The sequence below is a fragment of the Mesoplodon bidens genome (assembly GCF_964165515.1).
Source record: "Mesoplodon bidens genome assembly, chromosome: 11".
Taxonomy (NCBI): domain Eukaryota; kingdom Metazoa; phylum Chordata; class Mammalia; order Artiodactyla; family Ziphiidae; genus Mesoplodon; species Mesoplodon bidens.
This window is the reverse complement of record NC_138167.1, coordinates 36,836,744-36,858,907: the sequence shown is the minus strand read 5'-3', so window position 1 is coordinate 36,858,907 and position 22,164 is coordinate 36,836,744. Positions and strand designations below refer to the sequence as shown.

The 22,164-nt window shown below is 44.4% G+C and overlaps 1 protein-coding gene across 2 annotated transcripts in view; it reads right to left on the bottom strand.

The window, feature by feature from the left end:
- Window positions 1–22,164, bottom strand: part of PPM1H (protein phosphatase, Mg2+/Mn2+ dependent 1H) — a 270,221-nt gene that overhangs the window by 167,592 nt on the left and 80,465 nt on the right. For both annotated transcript variants that reach the window (XR_014017051.1, XM_081249010.1), the window contains exon 2: window positions 7,066–7,231. Coding sequence is in view for 1 of the 2 variants with exons in the window: in XM_081249010.1 (XP_081105136.1) it covers window positions 7,066–7,231 (166 nt within the window). In the remaining variant the exon portion in view is untranslated. The remainder of the gene's footprint in view (window positions 1–7,065; window positions 7,232–22,164) is intronic.

The following is a 22,164-nucleotide window of genomic DNA, read 5'->3' as shown; positions in this document are numbered from 1 at the left end:
AAGATGCCCTTAAGAGTGAACTCTTTCTCCCTCTCCAGAGAAGCGATAAACTATGGTCCTCTTTTTATCCCATTCCTAGAATGACTAGGTACCTGGGAACTGAAAAACAAAAGCTCTTGGAAAAGCTGTTTTCACTTGCGGTGGCAATCAGTACAATAAATAAAGACTTCTTAACACCTTTCAAATTAAAGGAAAGAAAACCTAGTAATGGTGATTAGTTCCCACAAGTCATGATCAGGTGAATTCAAAAGGCTTCAGTAGGAGGAAGGCAGGAGGATGCTGGGGGAGAGGGTGTTGCCCTCAACAAGCTTACAGCATTTTCCCTAAGGGACGATTCTATGACAATGTCTTTCAGAAATGCTGGCATTCTAGATTCTCTTCTTTCCTAGCTATACACCCTATGTCCCCAAACAAATAATCAGAGGTGCAGGAATGCTGAGAGAATTGCACATCGCCACAGAGTATCGGTTTCCTACCTGCCTGACTGTGGGCTAAAGGTTCTTCAGACACCAACTACCCAATGTGATGCCGGCACAGGAAAAGTCCACCCCCAACTTGTCACAGAAAACATCCTTCTCTCCTTCGTAGCCACTTCATATCCAGAGATCTCAAAACTTCTCTTCCTTATTCCTCAAAAGAGAAATGCTTCTTTCTTTATTTCACTAATTATATCACTAAACTCTAAATTAAAAAGAAAAAACTAGATCCATTGCCGAGTATTTTTTAAGGGAGAATACAATCAGTAATTCACCATATCCCACTGCATTTCTTGAGGCTAAAAAACTATAGCACAGAACACCTTGGAACTCTTTTCTTTGTATTCCTTTTAAGTTTTATGACTTCTCTCGAACATGGCTTCTTCTGCTCCTGACATTTTCCTTTATACGTAGATGGAACCTGAAATTAATTTGTATTTTCTTTCTTATAAGTAAGGCGCTGCTGTCAAGAGCTCACCCAAATACAGGAAACAATGCTCCTTCAGCAAATGCCTCGTGGAAGCTACGAGAAGCAAAACAGAGTGTATGTTATTTTATCCACCAAAATCTTTTTTAAGTTTGTTTTAAAACAGGAGGATTAATTTGGCTACACAATTACTTGTACTATAGGATAAAATAATTCTCTATAAGTTGGCATGACGGATGGCTTAAAGCTGACAGGTACACACTGCTATATTTAAAATGGTTAACCAACAAGGGCCTACTGTAGAGCACAGGGAACGCTGCTCAATATTCTGTAACAACCTCAACGGGAAAATAATTTGAAAAAGAATAGATACATGTGTATGTATCACTGAATCACTTTGCTGTACACCTGAAACTAACACAACACTGCTAATCAACTGTACTCCAATATAAAATAAAAAGTTAAAAAAAATTTTAAGTTGTCTTATAATCTTTATACCAATCAATAATTATCTGTAGTGGGTTTCCCTGGTGGCGCAGTGGTTGAGAATCTGCCTGCCAATGCAGGGGACACGGGTTCGAGCCCTGGTCTGGGAGGATCCCATATGCCGCAGAGCGGCTGGGCCCGTGAGCCATGGCCACTGAGCCTGTGCGTCTGGAGACTGTGCTCCGCAACGGAAGAGGCCGCGATAGTGAGTGACCCCCGCTTGCCACAACTAGAGAAAGCCCTCGCACAGAAACGAAGACCCAACACAGCAAAAATAAAATAGTAAATAAATAAATAAAATTTTAAAAAATAAATAAATAATTATCTGTAGTGATAAATAATCATCTCACTGCTACCCAACTACCTTATGTTATCAAATACAAAGTTAGGCTCCTGCTGAATTGAATTCCTTGCACATCACTGGTCTTTCTTTCTTTTTTTTTGGCCATGCTGCACGGCATGCGGGATCTTAGTTCCCCTACCAGGGATCGAACCTGCGCCCCACCGTGGCGGAAGTGCAGAGTCTTAACCACTGGACCACTAGGGAAGTCCCTCCCATGTTTCTAACATATAAAAAAATTCCTGTGATAATTCCTCTTTTCATGGTGAATCTAATGTGATCTTACAGGAAACTTTAGGCTTTCTTCAATCTCCAAGTAAGATGAAGGTGATATTATACGTCAAAGAAGTCTTGTGGAAATATTTATTTTGACTGTACGAAGTCTGTTGGGGATGAAGAGGTCGAAAAGGAGGGAGAAATTCATCACATGTATTCTGGAGAGAGTCCACGCATCTTCCTTTCACCACCCTTCATGCCTGTCAGCTCTCTGTTTGCAAATGAAATAATGATGCCATTATTTATCCTGTTGCTGTATTTCTTGCTTATAATAGTATTTGCCATTCTTTCATCCTGACAATTCCCCTCTCTTCTTGGAATTCCTTTGGGCTTGTAACTCCTGAATTCTAAGCCCCCCTAGACTTGCTCTGAGCTCCAATCCCTCAGCTCTAACTTCCTACAAAACACTCCCCCCTGGAAAGTTAGCATCCTCAAAACCCAAGTCGCCATTTCCCCCCATCTCCTCACCTTGAACCTGTGCTTGCCCCAGGGGTCCACTTTCAAGGACCAGCACCCAGTGGCTGAAACCTGGCATCTCCCATTCACCTCTGCCCCACAGAGTTGGTCACCTGGTCACCTCAGCAGTACCTCTCACATCATCTCTTCCGAGCCTGCCCCTTGCTCTAATCACTGCCTTATTTTGAGCTTTCATCATTTCTCACCCAGATTTCTGCACGAGCCAGACTCCTACGTGTCCCAGCCTCTAGGTGTGCTCCCCTCGTCTTCCAAGTCAGCCTCCCCACTGTCGTGAGTCCGTTATGCCCTTGTCTAAAGTCACTGGTTAAAATGTGTCAGCTTATTAGGGCATTCAATGGCCCTCACGTGTGACACCTGCTTGCTGTTCCTGTCTCCTTCCCCTCCAAGTGACTACACATGCTCCGAAACATGGGAAGACATGACCCACGTACTCTCACACCAGCCTGTCTCTGCATTTGCACGTTCCCTCTGTCAGGAGCTCCCCTTTCTCTTATTTGCTTGGTTAATTCCAACAGCTCAAATGTCACTTCTCCAGGGAGCCTTCCCTCACCTGACCCAGCCTATCCCCTCCACTGTTCCCCAAACCACCAGGGGCCAATCTGAGCTAGGCGTCCACACAACCTGGACTTTTTCTCTTTCTCCTAAAACTCACTCCACTGTAGTGCTTCTGCTGATCGACCCTTCCTCCCCTCCCCAACTCTGCTCGAGGGGGATGGGAACTGGACTGAGTTCATCTCCTCAGCCCCAGGGCCCAGCGTGCAGACTCAGAGCTCAGCACACATTTGCTGGGTGAAGGAAGAGAATCACAGGGGGAAAGGGGGGAGACCCACCTTACTTGTCTCCTGCGGATGTTTTCTTGCCCTGGGCCCTATGCTGTCGCTGCCCTTTCCTCAGTGCCACCATATCTGAGTTAAGGGATGTCTTTAGATGGCAAAAATCACCGGCCTCTTTTAAGCAGTATATCCAGTGACCTCTGCTAGCAAACTGTTCATTCAGCGTAGCAGCCAAAGTCCCGAAAACGGCCTTGAGGTCCTGCCACTTTGTCTCACTCCTCTATAACCTTTCTGACAACGTCACCTGCAATCCAGGCTTTCCTATGTCTGCTCCAGACGCATGGGCTTCCTGGCAGATTCTTTGAGAAACTGCAAGCCTGGTCCTGCCTCAGGGTCCTTACAGTTGCCTAGGATGTCAGACTGCTCTTCCTCCCAACAGCTGCCCTTTCCGGTCTTTGCCCCAGTGTTACAGCTGACACCTCCTTTAACCACCCTGCGCCACACGCTTCCTATTATTACTGCTTCCCTACTTTGTTTTTCTCAGTAGTGTTTATCTGCCATGCTATATATTTTAATTGTTTGTCGCCGTCAAAGAATGCAAGCTCCCTGTAGGGAGGGATCGTTGTCTGTTTTATTCCCTGATGAATCCTCAGCATCCAGTTCCGGGAACACAGCCCGCACTCAGTGAGTCACCTGGCACACTAGATTATGCTTTTCAAGCTTTTAGAAAGCGGCACCAACAACTACAATGAAACAGACAACCTAATTTTAAAATGGGCAAAGGACCTGAACAGACATTTCTTTAAAGAAGATACATCTGGCAAGTAAGAAGCACATGAAAAGATGTTCAACATTGCTAATCATGGGAAATACATACCTACAATGAGGTACCGCTTCACACTCATTAGGGTGGCTATTATTTTAGAAAAACAAATTAACAAGTGTTGGCAAAAATGTGCAGAAATTGGAACCCTTGTGTACTGCTGGCGGGAATGTAAAATGGTGCAGCTGTTGTGCAAAACAGCATGGTGGTTCCTCAAAATATTGAACAGAATTACCGTATCACCCAACAATTCCACTCTGGGTGTATATTCAAAAGAATTGAAAGCAGGGACTCAAACAGGTATTCAAACACCCATGTGCATAGTGGTAATATTCACAATAGACAATGAAAGCAAGTGTCCATCGGCAGATGAATGGATAAGCAAAATGGTACATATGCACACAACAGAATATCATTCAGCCTTAAAAAGGAATAAGATTATGATGCATTCTACAACATGGATAATCTTTGAAGACATTATGATAAGTGATATATGCCAACTATAAAAAGACAAATATTATATGATCCCACTTATAGGAGGCCCCTAGAGTAGTCAAGTTCACTGGGACAGGAAATAGAATGGTAGTTGCCAGGGATGGGGGGCGGGGAGGGGAAGGGGGAGAGAAGGAAGGGGTAGTTAGTGTTTAATGGGTACAGAGTTGCAGTTTGGGAAGACGAAAAAGGTCAGCAGATGGATGACACTGATGGTTGCACAACAATATGAATGTATTTGATGCCACTGCACTATACACCTAAAAATGGTTAAAATGGTAACTTTTATTTTATGTGTAATTTCCCACAATTAAAAGGAAAAAGGCGGGGCTTCCCTGGTGGTTGAGAGTCCGCCTGCCGATGCAGGGGACACGGGTTCGTGCCCCAGTCCGGGAAGATCCCACATGCCGTGGAGCGGCTGGGCCCGTGAGCCATAGCCGCTGAGCCTGCATGTCCGGAGCCTGTGCTCCGCAACGGGAGAGGCCACAACAGTGACAGGCTTGCGTACCGCAAAAAAAAAAAAAAAAAAGGAAAAAGGCAGCACAGCTCTTGCCTTAAACTCTAATAAGGAGCCTAATATATAAGGCAGGTAGAAGTGAAGCTGCTGTGGCCAAAGCAGGAATGCAGGGGGAGAGGTGCCGGCTCTGCATGGCATGTCCTTGCTGCCTGCTAGTGGCTCATGGACCCCACAGAGGTTCAGAGCCATCACAAAGGAGGGCCCTGGCTCCATCCTAAAGGGCTTATGCACTGGCTTCACTGTTCTTAAGGAAAGAAAGGTAAAAAGTTACTCCTGGTTCCACTTCTAGGAGGAACATAGCAACAAGGGAAAACGCCATCACCCACAGGCCTTCAGCCAAATGTCAACACTGACTTAGTTTTACAGAAATCACTTTATATCCAGTGGCAGAGGAGACCTGCCAGGGGAAAGAGCAACATTAAGTCACTGGCACCCATATCCAATTATCACTATGTCTCACATTTTCTGAGCCCTTCTCCATAAAAACTCAATCCTCAAAATAAGCCCATCAAGAAGGTACAAAAGACATTGTGGATCTCCAGTTTACAGATGAATGAAAACTCAGTGGGCATGATCCGCAGAGGATTACAGAAGTAGAACTGACTTTAGGATAATAATCACTAGCATTGATCAAGGATTTATTAATGATGACACTGGCTCAAGACTTCACATGGACTGTTGGATTTCTTACTTGCAACTAGCCTCTTCCACTGTATTTGGTAGTTACATTATTCTTCCTTTTTAGAGAAGAGAAAGGGTGAGGCTCAAAGAATAAATAACTACCCCCAAATTGAACAGCTTTAAGCAATGGACTGTTCTGAAACGTCTTACTCCAGAGATCATGCACTTAACCAGTATTATTTTGTCCTGCCCATCTGGGTCCCTGACTCTCGCTTTTTGGGAGAGGCCTAATCAGTGCTTCCTTCAGCCTTGAAAGCAAGTACAACTGATGAATCTCCATAGGTCACTGTGTTTTCTAACCCTAAGTTGAACTAATGCTAACAAAATAAATCAGTACTCTTATTCTCTAAGCGTAAATGCAATAAGACACTATCACTTAGACTGAGAAGAGATTCCTAGATCCTTTACAATCCTATAAAAATTTACATACAAAAATATCCTAAGACCATTAAAATAAATAGTCACACTGGGGTCATCCCATTTAATGTCTCTTTTCTGTAGGAATAAATCTGCTGATCGACAGAGTGCTGACTATTCCCTACACTTTTCTGAGAGCTTCTTCAGAACTTTCCGAGGATGTCTGCTTTGTTCTCCAGAAATTGGAAAGAGGAGAAATGCTCTGTGGTTTGTCAACAGGGCATTCAGTCAGCAGGGCTGCCCCATAGGATGCAAGGGCTTTGGGCCAGTTGAAACAAATATTAATTTGGAAGAGCATCAAGCAAGGCTCCAACTGGGCAACTCTAAGGGGCAGGCAAGGGGAGGAGAGCGGCAGAGTCGTGCATAGCAGAGCTGCAAGCCGATGGCTAGAGTTCCTCCCACTGCTTCTGAGAGACTTGCAGGGACTATCTCCTTCACAAAAACCTTGAAGTGGCTTCTTGAAAACCACCAAACATATAAACTAACTCTTGCAGCAAAACTCATATATGATATGGGTGTTTTCTTTACTTTAAAGGTTTATAACCTAAACACCAGCTGTTCCATTTATTTGTTTGTTTGTTTACTTTGGCCATGCTGCTCGGCTTGCAGGATCCTAGCTCCCCAACCAGGGATGGAACCCGGGCCCCCAGCAGTGGAAGCTCGGAGTCCTAACCACTGCACCGCCAGGGAATTCAACACCAGCTCTCCCTAACTCCATGTGTCACCTTCGCTGTGACGGTGTGATACCGTGAGCACAGACCTGCCACTCCACTAACTCTGGGGACATGGCTTTTCTCTCTTCCATTCTGAACATCCCACGACGGGGCCACAGCGCGCATGTTCCTCTCACCCGAGAACAGGGGATGAAGGAGGGTCTTACCGAGTTCTCCTTCAGCTGCAGCCCCTCCCCATTGGGAAGTGAGGACCGTCTCTTAGCTGAGTTCCTGTTTGGGGTTGAGGTAATGGCCCCTGCTTTCTTCTTCACGGTGAGCACCTCACAGCTGGCTTGGTCTTCATTGTGTGTGCTCTTCCCGGCATTGATAACCCTGGAGGAGAAGTCAGAAAAGCCGGTCAGACAGAGTGATGTCTGGAGAGCTGAGAGCCCAGTCCCTCAGGTCAGCCCAGGCAGGCTTCACAAATGGCACAAAACGAATGCCCTACTTAATGCACAGGACCTTACAGGCTTGGTGGAGTAAATGGATTTTTTTTAAAAATGTTAATTCTACTAGAATATGTTAAAACATTTGCTAAAGCAATGTGCTGAGGTCAGCTCACCTTCGCAGGTGTCTGACAGACGTGATCAACCCCACCAATCCACTTCTAGTCAAAACACTCGAGACAATCACTCTCTTTGCCAATTACATTGAAGACAGACGGCTGGCTCAGGGAATTCTGTTGCATTTCTCCAAGTGATAGAGCAAAACCACCATCAATCTTATCAAAGAACAAGGCAGTAATTTACAGCACACTTTAAAATCCAAGAGAACAGAGAACTGTATTTCATGACTGCCATGACCACTTTTACTTTACACACAGAGAAGTGAATGGATCAAAGGTTTATTCTTTTTTTTTTTTTTTTTTTTTTGTGGTACGTGGGCCTCTCACTGTTGTGGCCCCTCCCATTGCGCAGCACAGGCCCCGGACGCGCAGGCTCAGCGGCCATGGCTCACGGGCCCAGCCGCTCTGCGGCATGTGGGATCTTCCCGGACCGGGGCACGAACCTGTGTCCCCTGCATCGGCAGGCAGACTCTCAACCACTGCGCCACCAGGGAAGCCCAGGTTTATTCTTTTAAAATTATCTTCACTCCTTTATCTTTTCTCATGTAGAATAATACTCCTCACGTTGCATCATCACAACAGACTACAGGGCATGCTGATCTGTACGTGTGGCCCTATGATCTCCTGGCATGTTGATATTCTTTGGCCTAATTACTAATGTTCTGAGCACAGGAATGCTTCAGAAAAACATGCTACATCATTCATAGACCTTTATCTGCAGAATGAACTCTTGGGTTTCGGCACCATTTTCTTATTAAGTAAGTAAGCGGCAGCTAAATTAGTTTTCCTGAAAGAGAGCTCTCCTTGATTTGCCATTGGCTGTGTTTTCTTTCCAAAATTTCAACAGTGTCACAGTAGGTGACAGAGTGTGGAGGATACAGACTCAGTGGCAAGGAAAGAAAGATGCTTTTTTTCAAAATAAGGTAAGATAGATGGAAATCCACCTTAAAAGTGTGGTATATACACCACTCAGTCTTGTTGTACTCCCTCCTAACAATTAATTAGAAGATGATCATTTTCAAATGGCTTTTTATAAAGAATTTTAAATTCTGAAATAATTATAAACTCAGAGTAAACTGCAAAAATAGTATAGAGAGTCTCATGCACCCTTCACCCAACTTCCCCCGAAAGCAACATTTTAGATCACTCAAGTACAATATCAAAACAAGCAACTGACACTGATCCAGCACTGTCAACCAGACTGCAGACCTTATTCAAATGTCACCATTTTTTATATCAAATGGCTTTCAGTATTGAAAACTGTATACACGCTACAATCAAACAGGAAACAGAGCAAATTGAGATCTGAGTGCTGTAAGACTTCCCACCTAAGTGGGAAGGAAATCCAAGAAAGAGGGGACGGATGTATACGTAGAGCTGATTCACTTTGCTGCACAGCAGAAACTAACATCACTGTAAAGCAACGGTACTCCAATAAAAAAAAATTCAATTAAAAAAGAATACAGTGCAATTCTTGATGACACGATGAAGACACACACTACCTGCATAAGACTATTAGTGCCACTATGCTTGCTGCCCAAGCTAAGTAAGTTATCCCAAGTTCCACAAGCAGGAAGGAGCGCTGTTGGGATTCAGAGTGAGGCCTCCTTTGACCTCCAGCCCAACCTCTTCCTATTATACACGGGGATTTGCATCAGTCGGTGGGAGGACCAGCTGGACTGTGTGGGGAAGCACGGAATTAGCAGATTAGGCCAGCTCGGGTCTGTGCCCGAGAGAAAGGGGATTCTCTCCCTGCTTCTCTAGCTACTGGAGAAGGCACCCAGAGGAAGGATGAAGGGTGGATGGTTCAGATCTGCCTGTCTCTAGAGGAGCCCACGTTTAGTCCAGGTGTTTGCAGCTGGAGCTCCTAATACAGAACATGCATTTGTCTGGAGTTTCCCTTTCACATGGACTTTTGGAGAACCAAACCAGGCAGAGGAAGGAGATTTGAAATACCACCTGCCTCTTCTCTGTCACTGACAGTGACTTCCAAGCAACATGTTTGGGGCGGATGGTTCGCTGGATGGTGATGTTATACCCCCGTGGTCACCCACTAACATCTTCCCTAGGGAAAGCCAAAGTGGAGGCTCGGCTAGGAAAACAAGTTCGTGACAACCGTCCCCTCCACAATGTCCTCTGAACGAGATCTGAGCTTCTATTTTTGGAACTTGGCATCACCCTGAATATTGGGACCAAAAAAAAACCTGACTAAAGCATAAGTTTAACAAAAAAAGCATCACTGATCTCCGAAAGCTACATGCCAGGCTGACTCATCTGCCACTGCTATTTTCCAACAGTCAACAAAGCTACTATAATTACATAAATCACGAATCACTGTCCCTTGAATGCGCTGTATATCTCTTATCTCTCTTGAGGGATATTAAATTCCAAAGTTGACCTAACTTCAGCAAGAGACCCTAGAAACTTTACTTTATGCATGAGAAACCCAGGGCCCAGGAATACTGTGGCTTACACAAGGTCACACAGCTAAATACAGCAGAGTCCCAGCTCTTTCTGCTTCAGCCCTCAGTTGTTTTATTTTTCTATTGTGTGTCTATTCTTATCAGCACTTGGTTGAGAAGGCTGTCCAGCAATGACTCATCAAAGCCAGGGAACCGTGAAGAACAATCAAGGGTGGACTTCCTTTGCCATTTCAAGCGAATACAGCTTGTGAATGACACTGACGAAATGTCAAAAAGTCAGAAACAGCAACCTAGAGGGAAGACAGCAGCCCCAACCCTGGAAGCCTATTTGGTCAGATATCTGATTATTATCCAGATGATAGTCATTTTAATTAAAGCCATTGCCTTTTTAAAACACACAACTGCTATCCAATATTTCATATTATTTCAAATTCCTGAGTCAGTACAGCTTTAGTAGAAAGACCTGATTCTTCTCAATTTATTTTGGCTTTAAAAAGCTTGACCTCTATCAACTTAAATATTTCATTTTGTTCTTCAAAGGCAAATGCTTTGTTTACTAAATATAAATAAAACCTCCAATTCCTCTAAAAGTAAACTGAGAAAAACTGTGTTTCCTGAGTTCAGAAGCATCATTCTGTCAAAAGGTTCAATTTTTTTTTTATGTAAGCAACTATATCAGTAGCTACATTCCCTTCTTATCATAGGCTCCAGCAAAAAGTCAGCACTATCTTGAGATCAACAGAAATGACTTCAAGATGTCCTTTCTTTAAGCAACACCCACCACCCATGATGCTTATTTTGAAGACTTAAAGACAAAACGTTGGTGGACCACGAATCATCATCTCTTTGGTGTCATTATTTTCCAATTTCCTACAAAGGGGGAGAATATCTTCCTTGAAATTAAACTGGAAGTAATAAAGCACAATGGTTAAGACAATGAGCTGTCTCCCCAGAACACAGCACACAACAGGTGCTCAACAAACGTCTGCTGAAAGAATGAATGAAACCAGACAGAAATCAACTCTGCTACTTCCTAGATGTAGAGTAATAACAATATCTTACACTTGCTGAGAACTAATTATGTGCCAGGGACTGTTGTTAGCATTTTACATGTAGTAATTAACTCATGTAATTCTCTGTGGACTCTACGAGTTGGCCACCACTGTTCTCCTCTTTTTAAAGTCACAACTACTGGACAGCAGAGTGTTTGGTCAAGTTGCTTAACTTCTGCAAACCTCAGTTTCTTAGTAGTACGTCTCAGATTAAATTCTGGAAGTTGCTAAAATATATGTGTTCGGGAGAGGAGATATTAGTCACCTAAATTAAAGAACTGGGAAATTCTGAAGTTAGGGTTAAAATTCAAGTGGGAGAATTGTGAGACAATGAAGGGGAAGGTTAACTACTATGTCTTCAATATGGAAAGTTTACATCCAGTTCTTTCTTCCCTTAGAAGATCAGGATATGTTTGCCCTAGGAGAGAGACACGTGACAAAGTTAAATTCAATTATGGACTGTGTTAACCTACCAGCCTACCCTCAACTGGACAAAACACCTAGATTTTTTTTTTCCCCTTGTAAAAACAGGTAAATACAGAATTTTAAGGTCTTGGAAGTCCAAATCCTTTGCGTGTATCAGCTACAACTGGAAGCTATGACCTGAACGCCAGGCGTGAATGTGACCATGAGATTTGTAGCAGAAGACCCTACTTAAAAAGAGCAAGAGATTCATTCTGGGCTACTATCACACACCTGGGAAACCTGTTTTCCTTCTTTCTGTTTGTAAAATATTCTAGTCACAAATTTAAAAAAAATCAACTCCACCTGAATTTCAGCAGAAAAATCCTGGTTTTCATGGCAACTGTCAAATTATCAAGTTACCTGCCTTCTCATCTGCTCAACACCTTGACCTTAAGGACATTTACCTGATAATATAACACACAGAGCAGGTTCCTATCACTAAATTCAGATGAGTAACTACTGTCAAGTAGTGAGCCCCTGTCACAACAGCCACTGGTCCAGAGAACTGACAATGGAAACATTTTCAGGACAGTCAATCCACAAAGGATACTCACAGTTGATACTGTTTTGGAAGGATTCCCACATGTCATAAGTGTCAAGTCATCATTACCAATCCCTCCCCCTTGGCAACTCAGCAGAAGAACCAACAGAGACAATGGTCAGGTAGACCAAGTTCAAACTTGCCGTCTGTTCTCGGGCACAGTAAGTTTACTTTCTGTCTCTAAAATGGGGATGATAACTGTCACTTTTGATAGAATTAAATGCCCTAACATAACAAGTATTTAACAGTACACAGGAGTACTCAATATTCTTACTTAATAATAATATATCCAACACAAGCTAGCTGCCTCTTGTGTTGGGCCCAGAGGACTTCATCAAGTTATGTGAGTTTGAGGGGAACCTCTTCTTCCCTCTTCTTTCTGTCAGTGTCCCTCTGCCAGCCTCAAGGACACAGGGTCGCATCCAGAGCCTACAAGAGGCACGGCATGACACTTCCCTGAACACGGACCTCGAGCAAGGCCACCGGCTCCTCTGAGCCCTCTTCTCAAAGTGGTTGCAATACACAAGCCACCCAAGTGACAGTGTTCTGTACACAGGAAAGCGCCACACAGTTAGGAACCTGCTACTTCTAGGTTCCCACCCAGATCTGCCCAACGAGGCCATCTCTCCCCAGGCTCCTGGTCTCAGAAGCTCAGGTCCCAGACCCACAGAAAAAGACCAAAGAGAGAATCTGGTTGGGTTTGATCTTTTTTTTTTTTTTTTTTTTGGGGTATTATTCTATTGCTTTGTTTTTAAAGGAAATAAAAGCCTGGACAGTTTAGACTAAAAAGTTTACACCAAGTGTTAATACCGCTAAACAGCCAGTAATCACACTGAGTAAGAAGGAGCAAGCATTTTAGAAAGGCCATCAGGTGAACTGAGCTGTTGCTGATTCATATACAATTGAGAAGCAGGCAGCAAAAGGCTGGAGGGGGAAGGGTGGGAAATCAGTCATTTGGGAAGGGTGGGAAATCAATCAATCTCTATATTTGGGAGGCCAAATATAGAGATCAATTATTAAAATTCTCTTTTCTAGGTAACCCCACAGGCAATGTTTCATGTGATTCTCTGAAGTGGTTACTGACCACCCAGACAGGCTGGAACATAAGGACAACTTAATTCCTAGCTCCAAGGGCGTTAATAACCTCTCATTCTTGGTGTACTAGAAAACCAGGGCTCTGACTAGGAACAAAAGCCTTCGCTAACAGCCATCAGCAAAAACAGCCAGAACCTCCATCAAGAATGGATGTTTCTGATGGGTGTTCTCCCAGATAGTTTCAGCCACCTCCGGGGAGGAGGCGGAACAGGAGCTCACCCCAGCCCATTCAGTTAACGGCCCGGTGGGTGTCACCAGGGAGGAGAAAGGATGGAAAGCCATGGAACTCTCTGTGGTGTCTGGCTTTCACACCTTGGAAGATGGCTAAGCACCAACAGGTGGAGGAGGCAGAGTGTCAAGACGGCAGGATGAACACAGGCTGAGAACAGAGCACACACGTGCAAGGCCTTCTCCCATCACGCAGCCTTACATGCTCTGGTTCCCAGGCCCTGTCCGTGGCTAATGAAGAGATGTGACCAATCGGGGGCTGCTAACTGGGGTCTCAAGGGCCACATCCAGCCGACAGACAGGTTGCTATTTTAAAAGTTGTGCCCACAAGGTATTTCTTTAGAAGGTGAATTTGTAGTTGCCCATATTGAAAAACCGGGGGCTTCCCTGGTGGTGCAGTGGTTAAGAGTCTGCCTGCCAATGCAGGGGACACGGGTTCGAGCCCTGGTCCGGGAAGATCCCACATGCCGTGGGGCAACTAAGCCTGTGCACCACAACTACTGAGCCTGTACTCTAGAGCATGCGAGCCGCAACTACTGAGCCCACGTGCCACAACTACTGAGCCCACGTATCACAACTACTGAAGCCTGTGCGCCTAGAGCCCATGCTCCACAAAAGAGAAGCCACAACAATGAGAAGCCAGCACACCGCAACGAAGAGTAGCCCCAGCTTGCCACAACTAGAGAAAGCCCGCACGCAGCAACAAAGACCCAACGCAGCCATTAATTAATTAATTAATTAATTAAAAGAAAAACTGGGATATTTATATTAAAAATCCTAGTTTTCCCATTTCTCTTGGAAAATAATACCTTCAGCAACACCTGTCACACTGTTGGGCGACAACGATCAGAGATGGGGCATTTCCTCGCTAGCTCACCCCAGACCTCACCCTGTCCACTTCTGCCATTAAGTCACCAGCCTGGCCCCAAAGGCACTGGATTCTACAACCCTGTAATCAGATCTCTGCGACTTCATAAGTAAACCAAGAAAGTTATTAGGTACGTAGTACATCTTGATTGAAATAATTACTTTAAAATATTGTGTAGCCAAGAGGGATAAAGCAAGAAGACTAGGGCATGGCTTCTACCCCCAGGGAGCCCATAGTCATCTACATAGTAGAGACACCTTCCTATAAATAACTGAGTTGTTCCGACTGATGCTATACCCAAGATATATGTCACAAGAGACCTGAAAATGCAGAGGAGGAGGCAATTCTACAAAAGAAGAGTCATAGAAAGTGTCACAGCTGAGGTGGCACCTGAGCTCAGCCTCTTGAATAAAGGAGGAAATCAAGAATCAGAGAAAAAGCAAGGCAAGACCCTCCAGGCATAGGAATAACCTCTGAAAACAGGGTGATGTGGACTTTATAAAGAGGGGTGGGTGTGACTTAAGTATAGGCTTGGTGAGGGAGCTACATCAGAACTAGACCATGAAATTCTATAGGAACTTTATCCTATAGAGCCTATGACCCATGGGAAGAATCTAAGACGCTTTAAAGAAGGATCTGACATGATAAAAACTGTTTAGGAAAATAACAGTAGTGGCCTGATGGAGGATGGATTACAGAGGATAAATGACAAAAGTGAAGAGCGTCACTTTTGTTGCACAAGAGTGTCACAAAAGTATCACTTTTATAACAGTCCAGGTGACAAGAGGTCATGAATCAAGTAGTGGCTCTGGGTGGAAGCGAACAGAAGGTTTCAGAGGACGTGAAAGAACTGAGAATTCCTAGTTAAGACCTGCTGGACACGGGTAGTGGAGGGGAGAGGAGCAAAGATGCTGCTCAGGTGTCCACTGGCAGGGTGAGCAAACTCCAGGGCTTCCCTAGTGGCACAGTGGTTGAGAGTCCGCCTGCCGATGCAGGGGACACGGGTTCGTGCCCTGGTCCGGGAAGATCCCACATGCCGTGGAGCAGCTGGGCCCCTGAGCCATGGCCGCTGAGCCTGCGCGTCCGGAGCCTGTGCTCTGCAACGGGAGAGGCCCCAACAGTGAGAGGCTTGTGTACCGCAAAAAAAAAAAAAAAAAAAACCACGAAGTACTCCAATTACGAAGGGAGATGAGAAGGTGAAACAAGGCTTGGGGTGGGGAGCTCTGGAGGAGATAATGAAATTGGTTTTAGGAGAGTGAACAGAAAGTTCTTAGTACCAGAAATTACAATGGCAGTGGCAGCCAACTTCAGCTTAACTAGGGGTTGGCAAACTGTGGCTTGTGGGTGAAATTCGGGCCACTGGTTGGTTTTGTATGGCCCCCAAGCCGAGAACGTTTATTACATTTTTAAGTAGTTGGGAAAAAAAAATCAAAAGAATATTATGTGACATGAAAATTACATGAAATTCACATTTCCATGTCCATAAATAAAGTTTTATTGGAACACAGCCACATTCATTCATTTACGTATTGTTTATTGTGGGCCTCCAGGTACAATGGCAGTTTAGTAGTTTCCACAGAACTGTCTGCCTGCCAAGCCTATAGTATTTACTACCTATACCTTTACAGAACATGTGCTGAGCCCTGAAATAAACTATTAGACTGAACGCTCTGAAATTGTTTTTATAGGTCAAAAACAGTCCGATACTGACAATTTCATATCACTACACATAATATATAAGTGAAGCAAAGAGAGAGATGTAGGTTTGGATAGAATTTAATGTGCATCTTGGTGTTACTTATAACGTTAGCTCTGGATATACTTCGCTGCTAGCATTTGGGGGCCATCGTCAGCGCCTAGCTCCCTCACCAGTGTAATGAGATAACTGAAGATTAAAAAACGAACACTATAGATCAAAAGAAGATATAGTATTGTCCCAAAGACCTCCCTACATAAATATCAATGTTTTCTTCTTCACATTGGCTGTTTAGAAATGAACTTTTAATATAGTAAAGGTAAAAACCAGAAAGCTGCCATTGGGCACTTCCTTTCAATTAGTCTCTGGGTCCTCTAAGCAAAACCATTGATAACACTAAAGACCAACTTCCACATTTAAATCAGGAAGTCTGCACTCTGTCAGATGCTGGAGCAATTCCCATACAAGGCCACAGTGCAGCTCTGTGGGGGTCAAGTGAAATCAAAATAAAGGCCTACCTAAAAAGGATTTCGAGTTTGGAAGTTTTGCATTAAATAGAGCAGAAAAATAACTTTTTTGCGGGTTTAGAACAGTGCTACTTGCACATAGCTGTTAGTTCCTATTGGCAATTAAAAAAAAAAAGCAATGTGATTGAGGTCACTACATTGCTAAAGATAACGTTTTCTTTATTTATTTGACCAGATGTATCAGTACTATCAGCAATGTTAGAGAAATGTATTTTTCAAGACAAAGTGAAAGTCGATTTGAAGCGTGTAACCTAAAAAAAGTGAACTTTAAAAAGCCAGAAACTAATGAAATGAAACCAAAAGATAAAAGGACGCTAATCTCAACAGACATCACATAAAATACATAAATTTTTAATCAGCAGGTTCCTCAAAAACCCAGATACAATCTTGGTTTTTCCCTTGCTCTGGGATAAAGAAAGTTCTGGGCCATCTAGGGCTCTGATATTTTCCTTTTTAACCTTAAAGCAACACAAGACGAATAATTTTATACAGAATAGGACTGTTTGGTGCTAAGAACACTCTAAGTTGGGATTTCTGAGTTCCTGGTTTAGAAAAGATCTTTTAAAATGTGCTCTGTCCTTCATTGGAGAGGTGAAGGCCACTCGTCCACATTCCTCAAACACGCCGGCTGTGCCCCTAAACACACAACAGGGCAGGATGCACCTGGTGGGGTGCAGGCAAGCAGATTTCTGCTGGAAATTTGGGAGGCAGCTGGGTAAAGCCCTTAAGAGCAGAGAGACTCTGGAACCAGACTCCCCAGGTCTAAAGGCTGGGTCAGCCAGAAAGTAGCGGCAGGACTTTCAGTAAGCTACTTTATCTCCCTGTGCCTCTGTTTCTTATCAGTAAGACAGGAACAACGAGCAGTACTTTCCTCACAGGGTCCTTGTCCGACTGTTGGAAAACAGAACCGTTTAAAGTGCTTTCCATCTAACAACTGAGTGAATGCCTGTAACCCTAAACACTAGAGAGGTGTGTCATGATCCTCATTTTATTGACCCCACCAGTATCATATGGAAAAAGATTCAGTTAAAGGTCCTAGACGAGCCCTTCTGGCATTTTCTCAGAGTCACTGAGGTTTTAAACGATGTAGTGTGTTCACACAAGCGATGCTCTTGTAATTAGTTGCACAACGGCCTATAAATAGAACACAGGTATTGCAGGAAGGAATTGTGACATGTCGTATGGTTTCAGCACTCCAACATTTTTTGTTCTGAGCAAGTACATTATTACTACAAATGTATGTTAAGAACAATAATTAATTTTTCCCTCATTACTTCAGTCGTTTTTAAAAAACACATTTATTTTAACTAAAAATAATCTGCTTTAGAAAATCTTCACCCTTGTGTTAACTAACCTGTAGAGAAAGTCTGTTTTGTTTCCAGATTAAAGCCTGAACAACAACAAAATAGTCCTTTGAAAGCTGATTTTTATCTGATCCAACATTTCTACCTTTGTGCTCAGACCCATGACAAAGCTCAGTTAACAGAACAAGACTCCCTAATTTATAAGGAAAAGAACATGCTAGTTTAACCCTTGAGGCCCTAGAAGGGCCAAATCTGGGTTCCATTTTAGGAAAACTAATCTCCCCACCCTCAAAAAGCTAGAAAGTACCACGAGACTTTGCTATGGCCTTGAAGGAGACAAATGCACTGACAAGAATGTCAACTGTTTAAAACCGGATGCCCAATACCACCCCATTATTTCACTTAGTTAAAGATAGATATGCTTCCTAATGCTGGATGTTGATTTTGGTTATGTTTTCCCACACCTCAAGTCACACAGCAGGGAGTAGGCACTCAATAAGTTACTTGAATGAACAAAGGAACTCATATTCTCTCCATAACATCAATGGGGGCACTAGAATAATGAATGAGTTCTAAGCCTGCCTATTTGTTTCTAAAAGCTTAAAATATTTTTATGGGGGGGGGGGGGTGGGTGAGGGGGACTTCCCTGGCAGTCCAGTGGTTATTAACGGACTCTGCGCTTTCAATGCCGAGGGCATGGGTTTGATCCCTGCTTGGGGAAATAAGATCCCGCAAGCTGCAGGGAACAGCCAAAATATATATATATGTTTTCTTCATGAGGGTGTCCCCTCAAATCAATTCAAGGAAAATAAATCTATGTTCCAAAGAAAAAAAATTATTTACTTAGGAGTGCTCATGAGAGCAAGACATGTAAAGTGAGCCCCAAACATCTCCAGCAGAGAAGTGGTTGATAAACCAGAGCACCTAGAGCACCACTAGGTAGAATCTTAATCTGAGCTCTCCTGCTGGTCTCCCCTCATAACCAAGTGATTGCTGTGATGAGAAAATCTTTTGAGAAAAACAACTTTTGCTTTTCTGAGTTGCTGCCTAGGCATTTTACAGTATGGTAACCCTGCTCACATCCAGTCTGGACATTTAGATGAGGACTTGAGTTTAGGATGCCCATCGTAAGTTCCCACTTTGCTTGTCCCAGGGCAGTTTTGAAATTAACCACTTAAGAGTTAAGCCCACGGGAAGTGGATATATGAGTGGATATATGTATATGCGTAACTGATTCACTGTGTTGTATAACAGAAACTAACACAACATTGTAAATCAACTCCACCTCAATAAAAATGTTTTAAACAGTCAGTTCCTCCACCCCAACCACTTTTTTTTTTTTTTTTTTTTTTTTTTGCGGTACGCGGGCCTCTCACTGTTGTGGCCTCTCCCGTTGCGGAGCACAGGTTCCGGACGCGCAGGCTCAGCGGCCATGGCCCACGGGCCTAGCCGCTCCGCGGCATGCGGGATCTTCCCAGACCGGGGCATGAACCCGTGTCCCCTGCATCGGCAGGCAGACTCTCAACCACTGCGCCACCAGGGAAGCCCCCACCCCAACCACTTTATGAGTACAGTTGGCCCTCCTTATCTGCAGATGTGAAACCCACAAATACTGAGGGTAGGCTGTATTCACTGTACAACGTCATTTTACATCAGGGACTTGAGCATCCACAGAGCTTGGAATCCGTGGGGGGTCCTGGAACGAATCCCCCAGGGATATCCAGGAGTGACTGTCATAGATGCTTGCTACCTTGCTCTATCTCCTGCTTGCTGCTGACCTGGGACAGAGAGCTGCCCTTCCCCCGGCTCACGGCACCCCCTCGATTCTGGAATCTGTAAATTACTAGTCTTGTGACTGTACTTCCTTTGTATGGGTGTATTAAAACTGTGTCTTCCATCAAAATGACCCGTGGGTTTCACTTCCCCAAAATGGGAGTTGGATGCTGAGGGAGCCACTGGCCACCCCCGTGTGGGTGGCTTTTGCCACCTCGTTCAGCTGGTCACAATCTGCATATTCTTTTTTTTATTATTTATTTATTTATTTATTTATTTATTTTTGGCTGCTTTGGGTCTTCGTTGCTGTGCGCGGCTTTCTCTAGTTGCGGTGAGCGGGGTCTACTCTTCGTTGCTGTGCGCAGACTTCTCTTGTTGCACAGCATGGGCACTAGGCACGCAGGGTTCAGCAGTTGTGGCACGTGGGCTCAGTGGTTGTGGCTCGTGAGCTCTAGAGCGCAGGCTCAGTCGTTGCGGTGCACAGGCTTAGCTGCTCCACGGTATGTGGGATCTTCCTGCACCAGGGAAGCCCAATCTGCATATTCTTAATTCAGCACACTAGCTCAGCTTCTCAGCTCACTCGCTCTGTTAACAGGGACAGCCTACACCAAGGTGGCCTTGGCCAGGATGGCCGAGCAGGAGGGAAGTGCCAGAGGCCCAAGGGGGAGCCGGAAGCAGCAGAAAGGCAATTCTGACACTATGAGAAGCTGCCCAGCAATGCAATGAGTTACGTCAGAAAGTAGGAATCCCCCTCACTGGAAGTGTCCAAAAGCCGGTGGATCACCTTTCAGAGGTACTCTGAGGATCTCTGCTTGAAAGGGAATTTCTAAGAATTCTTTTCTACTGTTGAGTCTGTATCTGTCCCTGTCCCCACCTCCAGTTAATGGGAAATCTTAAACTGCTTTTTGAGCCAAAATTAATTTATTATGGAACATGGTTTACAGCCATTCTAAGATAATCCTCTGATACCTAGTAAACCATATTTGACATATAGCAAGTCTCTATACAATAGGAATGTGATTAACTCAAACTTCCTCTCCCCACTAGCCCTTATGTGGGGATGAGCAAGTGAGCTTCAAAGGCTGCTGTTTCCTGGGACTCCCATTTGGTTTTTCTTCCTACCAAGCTTGCTCTGGGAGATCTCTACTCCCAAGGCTCCCCTGAAGGTGGAAACAGTAAGCACTGCCATATTCATATCTACAGGACTGATCTCTGGGGTGTCTGACGTGCATTTCTGAATGCCTTCAGGATACCTGCATCTGCATCTTGCATACATTCAAGCTGACCAAACCTGCATGAATTTTCTCCTTTCTGCTGCCTATCTCTGTCTCAAATACCATGCTTGTGGTGTTCCTGTCTTAGTGGACCAAGAATTCCGAAGAATGTCCCTGTCCTCCTAGCTTCTTACTCTCACCCACATCTAGTCCCTCAGCCTGTAGATTCTACCTCACAGCTATGACTTAGATCCCCCAACTCCCATGCCTGGTTCAGGCGCTCATAGCATCCTCTGGGCACCACTGCAGAAACCTCCCAACCGGTTGGCCCTCCCCCAGTAAATCCTGTAGAGCATGCCAAGACTTAACAGTTCTCAACCATGAATATGGCCATGTCTCTCCCATGCTCCAGGTCCTTCAAACGGACTCTGAAGATTTCAGGGTAAAATATAAACTCCTTAGTTTGCCACACAAGGGTCTTCATGGTCTGGCCCCATCCATATCCTCAGCTTTCCCATCTGCTCTCCTCAAGTCTTATTCTCAGCCATAAAAGCCATCCTGTGGCTTACAGAAAGCAGTGTTGCTGCATGCCACAATTTCCTCCCACATGCCTTTTCCTCCACCTGGAATGATCTATCTTCCTTTTTTGCCTGACAAATCTCCACCCCACCCCCGGCCTTCAACACTCAGTTTAAGGACCACATCACCCTAAGGCTGCTTCACATGCATTTCTTTATTGTAGTTCTTAAACACTGCAATGTAGCCATTAAGTAGTGCAGTGGTTAAAATGAAGGAAATTACCAGAAACTTGGGCTAGTTTCCTAGCTCTGCCACTTACTAGTTGTGTGACTTGGGTAAGTTAATTAACCTTCCTAAAACTCAGTTTCTCTAACTATAAAATTGGGCTACTTTGAGGACTTGGGAGAATGAATAAATGTAAAGTGCTTGGCAAAGACCTGGCAGAGACACGTTTTACCTGTCCAGACCCACTTTCTTCTAGACGTTGTCTTTCCTTCCTACCCTCCTCCATCTCCCTCATAGAATTGTTCCCTGGCCACACATGATTGGTCTAGGGATGGCCACTTGACTGTAGGTGAGCCAATTAGGGCCCTTCCACGAAAAGTGAAAGAAAAAAGGTAGAGGAGATAGAGCGAAGAGAGACAGAGACAAAGAGAGAGAGAGAGACAAAGGAGAAATGAAGCATTATGTAACAGTACAAATTAGAAATAAAGAGAATATCGGGACTTCCCTGGTGGTGCAGTAGTTAAGAATCCGCCTGCCAATGCAGGGGACACGGGTTCAAGCCCTGGTCCAGGAAGATCCCACATGCTGCAGAGCAACTAAGTCCATGCGCCACAACTACTGAGCCTGTGCTCTAGAGCCCACGAGCCACAACTACTGAGCCCGCGTGCCACAACTACTGAAGCCCGCGCGCCTAGAGCCCATGCTCTGCAGCAAGAGAAGCGACCACAATGAGAAGCCCGCACACCACAATGAAGAGTAGCCCCTGCTCAT